The sequence below is a fragment of the Hoplias malabaricus genome, chromosome 5, assembly GCF_029633855.1.
Source record: "Hoplias malabaricus isolate fHopMal1 chromosome 5, fHopMal1.hap1, whole genome shotgun sequence".
Classification (NCBI taxonomy): domain Eukaryota; kingdom Metazoa; phylum Chordata; class Actinopteri; order Characiformes; family Erythrinidae; genus Hoplias; species Hoplias malabaricus.
The window spans coordinates 13,273,013-13,288,016 of NC_089804.1; the positions used below are offsets into that span (position 1 = coordinate 13,273,013).

At 40.0% G+C, this 15,004-nt stretch overlaps 1 protein-coding gene across 1 annotated transcript; it reads right to left on the reverse strand.

The window, feature by feature from the left end:
* Positions 1-787: 787 nt before the first annotated feature.
* Positions 788-14,820, reverse strand: LOC136697256 (chemokine XC receptor 1-like). The gene is made up of 4 exons (XM_066672295.1): positions 14,668-14,820; positions 14,252-14,441; positions 3,396-4,414; positions 788-982 (listed from the first exon to the last, which is right to left on the reverse strand). Exons 1-4 carry the CDS (start codon positions 14,818-14,820, stop codon positions 788-790), a joined length of 1,557 nt encoding a protein of 518 aa, XP_066528392.1.
* Positions 14,821-15,004: the final 184 nt, after the last annotated feature.

Here is a 15,004-nt window from a genome sequence, read left to right on the forward strand (position 1 = left end):
TGTAAAGGCACATGTGTGCACAACTGTTTGAAATTAATTTCATTTGGACAATCAAAATGGGTGGGATTAATTTACATGTGTTTAAAGTCATTTTTGTTTATAAGAATTTATGTAGAACCAAGGCAGACACATACTGTGCGTTATTTGGTTAAGAATTATGTAAAGTTAAAGTTATTTGGTTAAGAATTATGCATTGTGTAAAAAGGTTTGCCTGAATGATATTACTTTGTGTTAACATAAATTTTTATATTGCAAAAGTATGATTCAGAAATCTGGGATGGTCAGGAATTGTCTTCAAGTCTTTGTCTTGTCAAGGGTCATAAATTGTATGTGATGTCACAACCAAGGTACAGGAAGCAGCCAATCAGGAGCAAGAGAGGCTCCAATCTTATCCAATCAGTATTAAAGGCGGGTCTTCTAAACTCTGGTTTAAACCAATGGCGCCAAATTCTCTGCTCTCTCTGCCTTCTCCCTCCTCTGCCCCTTCTGCTTCTCGACTCTTCAATTCAAGGCTTCAGACACTTGGGGCATTTTATTTTTTTAGCCTTTTTCAAAGCTAAAGAGGAAAACGACTCGGATTTTGAAATGACTCTGCAGGCTCCTCTGCATGGCTTTCTTAAACAGTCTTGGGCCCCTTAAACATGGTCCAAATAGACAGAAAGTCTATATTAATTTTGTCCCTAATAGAGAACTATAGTAAACTGTAACCGTAAGCTGTAAACTTCTGAGATGAGGAGGGACCTGCCCAGGAGAGAACGGCAGGGACTGTGTCTCACTAGGCAGCGGATCAGCGATGACGGAGAATCTCCACAAAGAACTTCAGAATGCCACCAGCTCTGACTGAATAGTCGCTGTATCTGAAAGTCTCGAGAAAAGAAACGCCCGCAGCTGCAAACTGCATGGCCCGCGTCTGCAACTCTCCAGGAAGTAGCGCCGGCAAGCACCACGCATCACCGGTATAATCCCAGCTATCTCCAGCCCTCTCCACGGATATGTAAGGTCACATGGTCTCATTTCTTTCATTGCTTAGGAGGTTGGTGCTGAGTGCTTGCTGGGATAAAAATATCCTTTATTAGAATTTACGGTAATTGTCATAGAGAAGTTCCCTCATATACTAATCTCCCTGTTCTCTCCTCTATCACTCTAATCCATTTCATTATATGAATGTATGATCAATATTCATTATTTGATATTACTTTTAATAAATCAGTGTGTGATAAAACCAATCCTTGGTTATTTGTTTGTGTGTGCACCTTTCTTGTATAGAATTATGACTTCTAGTTCAGATTCAATTTCAAGAACCCAAGACGAGTCAATGAGCATAATTCATCAATTAACCGCAACGTGTGCATAACTACTTCCACTACAGCATGTACACATTGTCACGCGGACGTAAGGGCGGACTAACGGAGGCGGACACACTCCCTACAACACAGATAATTTATTAACAAAACAAACGGACTTGAGGATAAAGACAAAACAACACGACTAGTAACAGAGCAAGCCAAAACAGTACAAAACTACATGAATGGGGCATGAAACGAGCAAGAGACCGAACGAGAAACGAGCTAGAGAAACAAAACAAACAACAACAACAACAACAATAACAAATGACCGATGACAGGAAGTGACAACAACGGAACTTAAATACATCAACAAACGAGACACACCTGACACAGATAACGATGGAAAATGACAAGGAGGCGGAGACATTGACAATAACAGACAGACAGAGCCACATGGCGGGGGGAAAACAAACAAGATAGGGCCAGGATGTGACACACATCACCACACGACCCATGCATTAAATCTCTGGCATCCTTTTTTTTTTTAATGGAAGTGTCACTTGCAAAATGTGGTCATGTTGATTACCGACCAAACAGTGTATTACTCACAAGTGGTTGTAACTGAACAGGAGAAAGTGGTTACAGGCAATGAATAAATGAATTTACACCAATCAACCATAATATTATGACCACTTCCTTATTTCTACACTCACAATCTATTCTCTGAGTTCCACTGACCACACAGGAGCACTTAGTAGCTTTATAATTACAGACTAAAGTCTGTTTAAACACTGACCAATTATTTTCAGCTCTGTTAGACTCCTCCCACAATCCAAAGACACACGTTGGTAGGTGAATTGGCACCTTAAAAGTGTCTGTAGGTGTGATTCCAGGTAGGTTCAGGACCCACCGCAACCCTGAACTGGATAAAGGTTACAGATAATGAATGAATGAATCTCATATTTTCTCCCAAAAAACACCCCAATCCCTAATTAGTGCATTATAAACATTTATACAACTATTATTACTACACTACTACATTTGTACCATGATTCCAGGTAGGCTCTGGACACAGCGTGACTCTGAACTGGATAAGCTTGGTGGGTTTCGGACCCACAGTGACCCTGAAGCGGCTACAGGAAATGAATTAATGTTTTTAGCTACGTTAATGAGTTATGTAAAGATGTTTATTTACATTGTGGATTGACAGATTTAAATGTAGTATTTTAGTCCAAAATAGCACGGCATGAAAAAAATGTAAAACAAAACTCTTTAAAAAATGACAATTTTGTTACTTTACAGAGATAATACAATTAACAATACAATTATACAATAATACTTAGTAAAACAAATTTATTTTTTTCAGTTTAAATATTTATATTGTCAATAGTTTTTAAAACTATATACTTATTAAAATGCAATTTTTGAAGAATATGTGACAAACGTATTTGATGTTGCACTGTAAATCAATATAAGCAGTGTAAAAAATGCTTAATTTTGTATTTTCGGTTGTTTTCATGATGAACTTGAAAACATGAATTGCCTGTTTATTTGGGTCATGTGTGCTTTTGTGCATGTTTCCACACTGTATGGTTTATTCCCACATCAAACAAAACACTGCACTGTTTTCCGTCTACATTGTGTTTTTACTGTAACTGTATGACATATGAAACCTCTCAAAAACAGTTCATATTTTCCTTGTTATGGAAACATCCACTATATTTTATTGTTAGTTGTGTTGTAAGAGAAAATGTTAGCCACAGTTTTACACACCATATGTGTACATAGATGTGATTTATTAAAGGGTGGTTTTCTTCTGAAGATAACAGATAATATAGAAAATTTTATCATAAGTTTTCATTTTTCATCATAAGTTTTAATAATTCCGTTTTTTTTTTTCAGGAAACTGGAAGATTATTTGCTATTGATAACAATTGCACACACACACACACACACACATATATATATCTTTATAATAATTTTTTTTAATACCACATAATAATTACAGCAATGTAGCAACAGCTGGTCCAAAGCCTTGGAATTTCTGTAATGCTCTGTGTGTTCTGATTGCTTATAGTCGGCATTGTCAGTCTTACTGAGTAAAGATACCTCCAGAGTTGTTTCATGGTCCATACATTTGTGGCCATTTGGTGGGGTCCTTGAAACTTTTTTCTCAAAAAAAATCTGTAGAAATGTCTTCACGTGATTTCTGAATTTTACACCAACAAAAACATAAAACACTGGCTTAAGACAGCAGTGGGAGAAAGCAAGAAGTTTGAAGACATAAAGTGCATAATCAAGATGATCACTGACGTTACAATCTGTAAAAGTCTGTATCCCATAATAAACTAATGACTGCAGAAATATGACAATGTTATAAGGAGCCCAGCCAACAAAGAACACAGCCACAATGCAGAAGATGAGCTTTATAGTCCTGTGTTTCTTCTTTGTTTGGGACTTGAGGACAGTCTGAACTATTCGTATGTAGCAAAAAGCCATGACCAAAACTGCAACCACAAAAAAACAGTTTTGTTCTAATGTAACAGCAATGATGGTCGTAGTGCTGTTAAACTCACAGTGAAGACTTTTGGGGTCGTCTGGGTCAGACATGACAGAGCTTTGCACTGAGGCTGGTATTGCTGCTGCAGCACTCACCACCCAAGCCAAGATGGGAACAACTGCAAACTTCTGTCCTGTCTCCCAGTCCGATAGAGTGTAGACCACCGCTACATAGCGCTGAATAGTCAACAACATCAGGAAAACACTGCTACTGTAAAATCCAGTAAAGAAGACAAAGTTGACAACTTTGCACACTGCGTCTCCAAATATCCAGCCCCAGATGAAGTAACAGGCCCAAAATGGAAGTCCAAGAGTGAACATCAGGTCAGACACAGCCAAGTTGAGGATGAAGAGGTTGGTCAATGACTTCAGGGACTCGTAGAGGGCAAGGATCACAAGAACCATTACGTTACCAATGAGACTGAGAATGATCACGATGGTAAAGAATATGGGAATTGCAATAGATCCGACTCTTGCTATAGTTTCCTTGTGACATATTTCATCAGTTTCATCCTCATCATAAGTATTATACATCGGTACGCGTTTATTTTCAGCATCTGTACTGTGTTCTGGAAAGCAAAGAAAAAACAGATTAGTACTGAATCTCATCTCAATACAATTCTTCACTTAAAAACACATGAAGTAAGGAAGTTGTTTCTGTGTGAGAAGGTCTTCATTACAGCAATTCAGTGAATTTATAAAGTCCAGTCATTTGAATCATTACTGGCTTGAAATCTAAGATAAATCAAAAGCTATGATTCAAAGTTAAAAAGGCAGAACTTACTCATATCTTTTGTGCCCAAATAATTCTATAAAATGATTTTCTCCAAAGTGAAAACCTGAAAAATAAATGTGGTTTCTTTAGGTTTAAACCAAACGTTTATCTTTTTAAAATGTCAAGATATTAGAACAGTTTGAGCTCTCGTTTGAACTGAGAGGAACAATTCAGGAGTGGGTGGCTTACAGTCAAACTACTCCCCATTCTCTCTATTCCTCATTAAGAGAAACTGAACCAGCTTTTTTATTTTTGTTTAGTGAGCAGTAGTTGTTATAAATTTTCAGAATTACATGAATGATTTGTCTCTCAGTGACTGCAGGCTGCTCAGGACTGGATGCTTGGTTTGAGCACCTGCCCCTTTACCCTATTTACCCTCAGTGTATTTAGGTGTTGTCTTGGTTAGTGAGTGTAATTGCTGTATTTTATGTGACAGTTCCTCAACTCTATTCTATCCTGGCAGTACAGAGGGATAGGCTTTATTCAATATCACTGTCACAACTCAAACATTAAAGCTCTGACATTCTTTTTAACAAAATATCACTTGCATAATGTGGTTATGTTGATTACAGCCAAACAATGTAGTACTCACAGACAGTTTTAATGGAAAAGGAGAAAGTGATTACTGGCAATGAATGAATGAATTTACACTGAGCAACCGTAACATTATGACCACTGCCTTGTTTCTACACTCACTGACCAATCTCTGAATTCCACTGACCTCACAGGAGGCCTTGATATTTTTATAATAAAAGACTACAGTCCATTGGTTGCTATGTATTTTATTTCCTCAATTTCACCCTATTCTTCCATGGTCAGGACAGAACCACTGCAGAGAAGGTATGATTTAGTTGGTGGATTATTCTCAGTGCTGTAGATAATTTTGTTTTACTAAGACTAAGTTTGTTGTGCTGGTACATGTGGATCAGACACAGCAATGCTGCTTACATTACCATGTACTCTCACTGTCCACTCTGTTACAAACACCTACCGTGATAGTCAACCTTGTAAAGTCAGAGATAGTAGTTCATCTGTTGCCATACAGTTTGTGTTGGTCTTTTTCTAGCCCTTTTTCAGTGGACAGAGGATGCTGTTGGCTGGATTTTTTTGGTAAATGTCTATAGTCTGATGGGCACAGTTCAGTGAGTTGCGACTTCTATCCTGGTTGAAACTATATAAATTAAGTCCAAGCCACTTGAAGAAATAAAACTTGTTCTGTAATATGTCTTGACTGAGAGCAATTGAGCATTAATTAGAGTCAGTTTCACCACATTGCAATAGTCCTTTTCCAGCAGAGATACACAGGTTGGTAAAGTTAGATTGATAGAGGATATTCGGGTTTCGCCCCTCTTCTTGCTCCATTATTTCCATTTCACTGAGTACATGATGTATATTGTACAAATGATATAATATAATGGCCACTCATGTATAAGTTATTAAGTATAATTGATTGTACATAGAGATTTGCCACATGTGAAAATGTGTCTAAAATACCGCATGATTTCTTTAATGGTCTAAAGGTCCAGGACTCACTAGAGATAGGTCTCTCAGTCCAAGACAAATAAGATTAAGTGAATAAAATGCTTACCTTAGAAAATATATTTACCTTAGTTTCACAAAAACAACCAACCTATATAAACAGAGGAGCTTTGGACTGAAGTGAGAAGATATTGGCTAACTTCTCAGCCAGCTGTCCATTGGGGCTTGTTAAAGACGAATTTTATAAAACTGAGAAAATGTCCTTAGACCCCAAAGGATTAAGTGGGAAAATATTAAGTGGGAATGAATGCAGCTCCGCGTACAAATCCAGTCAGAACAGAAGATTTTATTTGTTTCTTGTAGCTCACAAAAATAAATAAATAAGTAAATGAATGAATGAATAAATAAATAAAATGACAAAATTATTTTTAAAGTCTCTGTTGTCGTTTGGAGATGCTCCCAGTGGCTGGTTGGTGCTAGAGTTCTGCATTTCGCCATGTTGACAAACCTCTCTGGCTCTCTCGGTCCTCTGCAATGTTCACGTCATGTTTGGAGCTTGCAGATATACAGAAGGTTGAGGGCCTGAATCAATCCCACCCACAGCATACATGCCTTGGTTTGCTTTCCACACACATTCAGCAGTTGCTTGACCTCTGTCACAATGGACACGTCTACTGGATCTTGTTGCACCGTGGGATTATGGATCGCATCCATCTTCATGGTTCAGTCCTCCCGTGCGTCTGCCATGTTTAACAGGAAGAGAAAACAAATGCAGTTTTATTTTAGAGTTAACCTATTAACAACAATTTTCCAATTCAATTTATTTTCCTGATTGAGACATTTATTTCAACAAAACCTGGCTGCACCCCCACCCCCCACTTGTGTTTGTGTGTGACCATAGAGGTCATACAGTGACTGATAATGTCAGTTTTAGCTTAATTCATAGGGCATTTTCTAAACTTCTCAACAATATGAAAGTCAGGTTTCAAATATAAAGTAATAGAATATCAAAATCCTAAAGAAGAAAAATTGTCAATGTGTGTAATGTATGTTTGTTTGTTTATTTATTTACATTTGTTTTAATTGTCCCTATAGTGGTCATTTGACTGCTGTGACTAGTCTGTGCACTCTGATATTTTTGGTAAGGGAAGATTCGTATGTCTCCCCAACTAAAACAACACTGATGACACCTGCCTAATGCTCAGAATCAATCGTTTATTCGTTTCTTTCTGTGTTTTATTGTTCTACTAATATATTCATCAAAGTAGTTTTTCGTCTTTCTGGTCACTCTAGCTGTCCATGCTATTGCCATCCATCTCGTCTTATTGACCAAAGTAACGGACAGTGTGTAGTTCTCCATGCAGGTTCAGAGACGGGGCGAGCCGCAGTGGCTCGGTGTATGCACGTCATAAGGCTTGCTCCGTGGCACATTGGGCTAAGGTGCTGCTTCTGAGATCAGTGGATGGTACACTTAAGGGTTCGAGACCGGACTATCCACGCTCTCAGAGCAAACGCCGTTGCTGAAGGAGCAGCCGGGTTTTTTTTCGTGTGTGTTTTGTTTTGTTTATTTCCACCCATTTTCTTCTCTATCGCCGAATATATATATATATGTATATATAGTGTCCTCTCAATGGCCAGCAGAGCTAGGCTGCTTAAACGGCCTTGGCCCATGTGAAGTGTGTCCGCCTCTGAATGCTTTGTGACGGTGGAGGGACTCGATAGAAACTGCGATAGAAGTCAGAAAGAGTGATAGAAGTCAGTCTCCAAACACAAACAGCTACAAGAAACCCACCAGAAATAGAAGCTCGATTTGTCGCTAGTCGTTTTTAACAAAGAAAATGCCGCTAAGAGGTTTAAGAAACTCTGGTTCAACGCAGAACAGAATGAAAATGTAATGCTCCCTCGGAGCTTTACACCAAAGGATCGCTGATTCGCTCATTTCGCTGTCAATCAAAAAGGGATTCAGCCTCAGACAGATCATCCAATCATCATGCAGAAGCTGAGCGTCCGGGCCAGCCGAGGCCAGCCCACTGCCATAGACCCCCAGAGACGCTGAGCGTCCGATGGGCGGGACAAAGCCCAGCATTTATCCAATGGCTCATCTCGTTTCGCCGCCCTTCGTTGCTTCGCTATTGAACTCTGTGGACGCTCAGCGTCCGCACTGTTTAAATCACTGTGAAGCTGCGGGAATGATTGAGAGGAAAGCCGAGTCTTTACCAGTGATAAGAAGCTGATTCTGAACAACAGTTGAGCGCGTTGTAGTGCATATTTATTCAATGACATGTACACACAACAGTATATATTTGATCACTTATTTTTTGACATTTTAGGGGAAGCTGAGCTTCCCTTGCAGTCTTAGAGCAATCGCTACTGATATATATATATATATATATATATATATATATATATATATATATATATATATATATATATATATATCACAGCATGATTTAGTTTATGTGTTGGACATCACCACACAGTGTAGTTGATTAGCTTGATTAGAGTCAAATGTCAAACCACGCATTTATCATTGAACAGGCTACCTCTCCGCTTTGAGGTTTATGAGAATTCATTACTTGATAGCGTCAAACGTTTTTAATCATACATTAAATAAAACGTACTCCTGTTTTTCACAAGTAATCCAACTATCTGCACACGGATTTCCAGCCGTCCACACTCGACCGCTTTCGGGAAAAAAAACAAACCGAGCACACTGTTTACTCTGGCTTACATCGGGAACAGCTCGGCCTTTAAGAATCCACCTTTTAAACAATTATAAACATGCGAGATCGCTTCGGAATTTGTTTTTAAAACACTTACAGTCGCAGGAGAGGTGCTGCAGCGGTGTAAAGCTCCTAGAACCCGTTTAATGCTAACGAAATATCCCGGAGATCCTAGCGCTCAGGCAACGGAACCTTTTGGTACGTAATGACGCCCATACAATGGAATTTTTTTTTTTTGCTTTATGGCTTACAAAGGTTAGGGTGTTTTTTCCCCTAGATTCCAGTGTTAATTTTGGATCAATGAGTGCCGCTGTCCTTAAAGCACTCTTCGCAGCCAGGTCAGAGGTGATTGAACCACTGTAGACCAATAGCAGGGACTCAGGCATAGACAAAGATAGACTATGTGCAGAGATCACTCACTCGCTGGGTTTGGGTAAGGGAGGAAGCGCCCGGGAGCCCCTACGGCTGAATGAGCGCTTTAGAGATGTACAGAAATGGCAAACCCGTGTTTAGCGAACTGCAGAATAGTAGGCGTTTCTTGTTGTATTGGCTTTGTTCTCTATTTGAGTTTCTCAAATGGAAATTAAATGGTGGAAACTAAAGCCTGGGTGTGAATAAATATCTTGCCCCAACGGTCATGTTTAATTTAAACCCCAAATTATCATAGTGTTTTATTTAGAACCTAAAGAAATCTGGTGTTAGTGATTGCTCGGGGATAGTCAATTCCCCCAAGTAGACGGCTGCATCCGAAATCGCATACCTCCATACTACACGGTACTCTGAGGTACTGGTGCTGTTGTCCCACCGCTCATGAACGATCACTTGAGTTTGTTGATGCTGGAGCAGGGAGATGCCAATGTTTCAGAGTTACCTGCTGGTTCTCTCCTTTTAGGCTGACTGTTGTAGTTAAACCTGCCGGAGTCGCTCGCCACACTCTGACAATATTCATATAGTCTATTATCCATGAACAGAAACTGAACTAATGCCACCCCTCTACTCCTTCTGAGTTAACGACTGCCCTCCTGTCCGGCAGGACAGCTGAGGGAAGATTGGCTGCTGACGGCTCTTGCTCACCTGCCTTAAGACCACATATCTGCCCTCCATTCCCAGCATCTGCCACACACCTTACCTTCACACCGCATCTGTGACACCTGTCGTCACCCATGCATCAGCTCCTGGATATTTGATGGGACTGATCCAGCACAGAGCATTACTAAACACCGCCATTACCTATAGAGAGTCCAAGGTTGCTTCTAGCTGTAGTTTTAAATTAACATTTTTATATCTTTATATACGACTTGTGGGTGGCATGGTGGCGCAGCAGGTAGTGTTGCAGTCACACAGCTCCAGGGGGCCTGGAGGTTGTGGGTTCGATTCCCACTCCGGGTGACTGTCTGTGAGGAGTTAGTGTGTTCTCCCCGTGTCCGTGTGGGTTTCCTCCGGTTTCCTCCCACAGTCCAAAAACACATGTTGGTAGGTGGATTGGCGACTCAAAATTGTCCGTAGGTGTGAATGTGTGTGTCTGTGCTGCCCTGTGAAGGACTGGCGCCGCCTCCAGGGTGTATTCCTGCCTTGCGCCCAATGATTCCAGGTAGGGTCTGGACCCACCGCGACCCTGAACTGGATAAGCGGTTACAGATAATGAATGAATATATGATTTGTTGAACCCGAGGAGGTCCGTCTTGGTTTCGTCTTCCAGCTTCGGTGGAGTTTTTATTTGCCACTGTCTCCTTTGCCTTGCTCACCTGCGGTTATTAATTTAAATGTTTGTTTTAATTCTCAATTTCTGGAAAGCTGCTTTGTGACACCATCAGGTTTGAAAAAAATGCACTATACAAATAAATTCGAAATTTGACAGTATGCTAGAGCAGCGCCAGAGCGGATAGTGTGTCCCAATACACAATTCGCATCACTGAGTTGGCAAAAGTCTCTGGATGACCGCATCGAAAAAGATTTTAAGTTCAGGGTCCAAGGAACCACATGGAATTCTGGGATACAGCAGTGTGCTCCAGTCACATACTCCAAATTCTCTCCAGACGGAGATGTGTTAATGTTTGGGGATATGATTAAATGTTCATAAATAGCTGGAGGTTTCTGTAAGTAGCTTTACTTTAGAATTTTTTATATTTCTGAATAAATTTGAAGTCAAATTTCATCATTCATTAGAGAACACAGAAGCAAGGTTTAATGTAGGCGATGATGTAAATTTTCAAATTTTTTCTGAAGTTAACAAAAAAATAAATGAATTAATCAAACAATTCTGTGTCACAATATGCACTTTGCCCCTGCACTGCATCTGCTCTACTGGACTCTGCTCTACCTCTGTGGTTCCTGGTTGGCTTTCACCCAATAAAGCTCCCCAGCCCCAAAATGTAGCCAATTATGTTGCAAAACACCATCTTAACCAAGAAGCACAGGCTTGGAAACTAAAGCAAAGGTGGTGGTAACTGGGGTCAAAGAACGCACCTGCGCGTCAATGACCATTTGCGATGTTTCTATTAATACCTTAGCAATAGCACAGCGCAGAAATACAGTTCAAACACTCTGTGAATGTGCAGAAACTGCTCTTTCTTTCTGAATTACTGATGAATGAATTCAGGATGAATTCTGATGAATTCATCCTGAATTACTGTACATCCTGAGTTATGAGCCTATGTATAAGCTTGAGACTGTTGTCTTTTACAATTTGTTCTTTTGTTCCTGCTTTCGTCGCTGGAAGTTGTTTTTCTGCTGGCAAGTTGTTTCTTGAAAATAGGAGAGGAGACTCGAAAAGTAGAGACGAAAATGAAGTTTATTGGGTGCGCATGGGTCTCTTCCTAAACAAGTCTGAAACTCTCTCTGTACAATACCCTTTTAAGGATAACACAGTGATCCTCCCACCCTTAACCACACCTAATCAATTACCATAGCAATCAGGTTAACAGAAATGGAGAGCCCCTGCTGTGTTAGGGACACCCAGTCTGTCTTCAGCTTGGCCCAATTGGTTGGAACAAAAGGCACCCCATGGTAATTACATTATACAAAGTCACCAAGGTGGTTGCATCCTGAATTATCTTAGAGTTCATGTGAGGAAGAGAGTGTAAGAAAAATTATTTTCAACATGACACACCTCCTCTACCTCTTGCCGTGTCTAACTGGTGAATTCGCTTGTTTTTAAGACTCTGATAAAACTATTTCAATCACCAAAACTATTCATCCACATGTTTTCATAAGAAATATAAAGATTTTCTAAAATCAGATTTAAGTTTTTCAGGGTTAGAGACATTATCTTGCCATAAAATGCTCTAGGTCACATGGGCCTCTCTTAACGAGAGAGCTGAGATTGTTCTGAACATTTTGATATAAAACATGTGGGCAATATAATTATAAGACAAGTACTTTAAAGACGATTTTCAGAAAATTGAGAAAATGTCCTTAGACCCCAAAGGGTTAAGATGCTGTTCTTTTCATTGTAATAAATCTAATTATTTTGCAATGAAATAATGGTGTCGGCGTAGAGGTCTTTTTTAGTGTCTTTTTCACAATACTGAAATTAACTACATACATTTACTGGAATTAGCTGGAATGGCTGATTGACTTTTTTAAAGTAACAAATTGCTACTGTGAAAGATCCATATGATATGAAGATCTAACATTACTTGTAGTGCATAGAGACACATCTTACCAACATACTACAACCTTTAGCTTAGAAAAATGTGCCTTGGTTAAATTTTTATAATTTTTTTAATAATAACAAATCGCTATTATGAGAAGTCCGTATGATATTCGTATCTAAAGTCTTTGGACCGTGGGAGGAAACCAGAGCACCCGGAGGAAACCCACTGGGAGAACACAACAAATACCTCACAGACAGTCACACGGAGCAGCTCTCAAACCCACAACCTCCAGGACCCTGGAGTACGGTGTACATTTTAGGACATCCTTAAGCCTGAGGCATTCAACAGAAAGGCATTATTCCTTGTACAGAATGACTTCAAGTCTCGGGAAAACCATTGTCAAATCAGATCTCATGTAATTAAACATCAGGCTTCAGAGCAAATGGCCCCTGACTAACTCCCTCAGAAAAAAAGACTTAAGAGCAAAATGTGGTAGTTGATAGCTGAAATGGGAGTTGTTACTAGTAAAAACTATATCAGAGAGATCTTGAATTAGAGTTCTTACTATTAAAGTGGAGTTAGGACTTATCACTGGTGTCATTTTAGGCTAAAACAGCTTGCCATAGACTCTGGAATATGAAGCAATATTTTACTATCATAGGCTGTATGTACAAAAGAATGACACAAATAATAATAACAAACACATGAGAGGTAGTCATCGTACAAATGTGATACAAGTTTACTGCATGCTCGAGTCTTTATAAACTTTGCACCCACGTTTTTATGAACTTTTTTCAGGGTTCCCCAAAATCTGGTCATATTTTGATTGGGTCACATTTATCTTTAACTGATGTTCCATAGATACCTCTTATGTTGGCTTGTCAAAGCCAAACTGTTATATCGTTTCTTGTTATTGTCTTTAACCATTTCTATACTGTTCTTTTTAACCTTTTCATGGATAAATATTGAAGCCCGTTTCTGCCATAAAAAAACACTTTTTTTTCATTAATATGTAAGTTGCTATCTCAATAATTTGAGATACAACATTTTTTATATACAGTTAATATATTGAAAAATTGTGAGATACTGGATAAATACACTGCTCAAAAAAAATAAATAAATAAACACTTAAACAACACAATGTAACTGCAAGACAATCACACTTCTGTGAAATCAACATGTCCAGTTAGGAAACAACACTGTGAATCAATTTCATCTGCCTTTGTGCAAATGAAACAGGCAAGTACAGGACAAAAAGTACAAGAACAGGTAGAAATAAGAGGAAATTACCAAGGCAACCCCTATAAAGGAATGGTTCTGCAGGTGGAGACCACAGACAACTTCTCTGTTCTCATCCTTTTTGGATGATGTTTTGGTCACTTTTGCATTTTGTCAGTGCTCTCACCCCTAAAGGTACCATGAGGCAGTGTCTACAACCCACAGATGTTGCTCAAGTAGTGCAGCTCATCCAGAATGGGTCCCGAAGGTTTGCTATGTCTGTCATTTCAGTGTCCAGAGCATGGAGGAGATACCAAGAGACAGACCAGTACACTAGGAGACTTTTGGTCAGAATCAGGCTACATGAGGGTGGTATAAGGGCCCGACATCCACAAATGGGGCTTGTGCTTACAACCCAACACCGTGCAGGGTGATTGACATTTGCTAGATAACACCAAGATTGTCAGACTTGCCATTGGTGCTGAGACCCTTGATGAAAGCCTTTCTGTCCCAGGCCACGCCTCACCACCCTGTCCATGAAAATCAGGAACAGGAGTGGAGACAAGGCACTGCCCTGACCGAATCCAATGCCCAAATTGAACAAGCCTGACTTACTGCAGATGATCCGAACACAGCTCAAACTCTGAGAGTACATGGACCGTATGGCTCGCAGAATTGACCCTGGCACCCCATACTCCTGGAACACCTCCCATAGAATCTCTCGGGGAACACAGTCATACGGCTTCTCTAAATCCACAAAGCATATGTAGAGTGGAGTAGTAATCTTCTGTGCCCCCTCAATCACCTGTGAAAAAGGTAAGATTTGGTCCATAGTTCCATGGCCAGGATGAAATCTGCATTGTTCCTCCTAATCCTAGGATCGACTATCAGACGGATTCTCCTTTCCAGCACTCTGGCATAGATATTCCATTTTTTTTTTAATGGGAGCCACACATCCGGTTTGCCAATCCAAAGGCACTGTTCCCGAGGTCCATGCAAAATTGTAGACATTTCAGCCAAGACAGTCCCACCGTTTTAAGGGCCTTCAGTAACTCTGGGTGAATCTCATCTACTCCTGTGGCTTTGCCACTGCGTAGCTTTTTAACCACCTTAGTGACTTCAGCCAAGGAAATAGAATCTGACACCCCAGACACTTCTGGCCCTACCCCCTGTCCAGGAGGCATGTCTCTCAGGTTAAGGAGTTCCTTAGGGAGTTGGTGTGTTCTCCCCGTGTCCGCGTGGGTTTCCTCTGGGTGCTCCGGTTTCCTCCCACAGTCCAAAAACACACATTGGTAGGTAGATGGGTGATTCAAAAAGTGTCCGTAGGTGTGAGTGAATGTGTCTGTGTGTCTGCGTTGCCCTATGAAG

Coding starts and splice junctions, on each gene's coding strand:
- LOC136697256 (XM_066672295.1), bottom strand. CDS start 14,820: ATGCCTCCTGGACAGGGGGTAGGGCCAGAAGTGTCTGGGGTGTCAGAT. Junction 14,442..14,667: donor TACTGAAGGCCCTTAAAACG/GTGGGACTGTCT, acceptor CCTTTTTCACAG/GTGATTGAGGGGGCACAGAA. Junction 983..3,395: donor ACCATGAAACAACTCTGGAG/GTATCTTTACTC, acceptor ATATCCGTGGAG/AGGGCTGGAGATAGCTGGGA.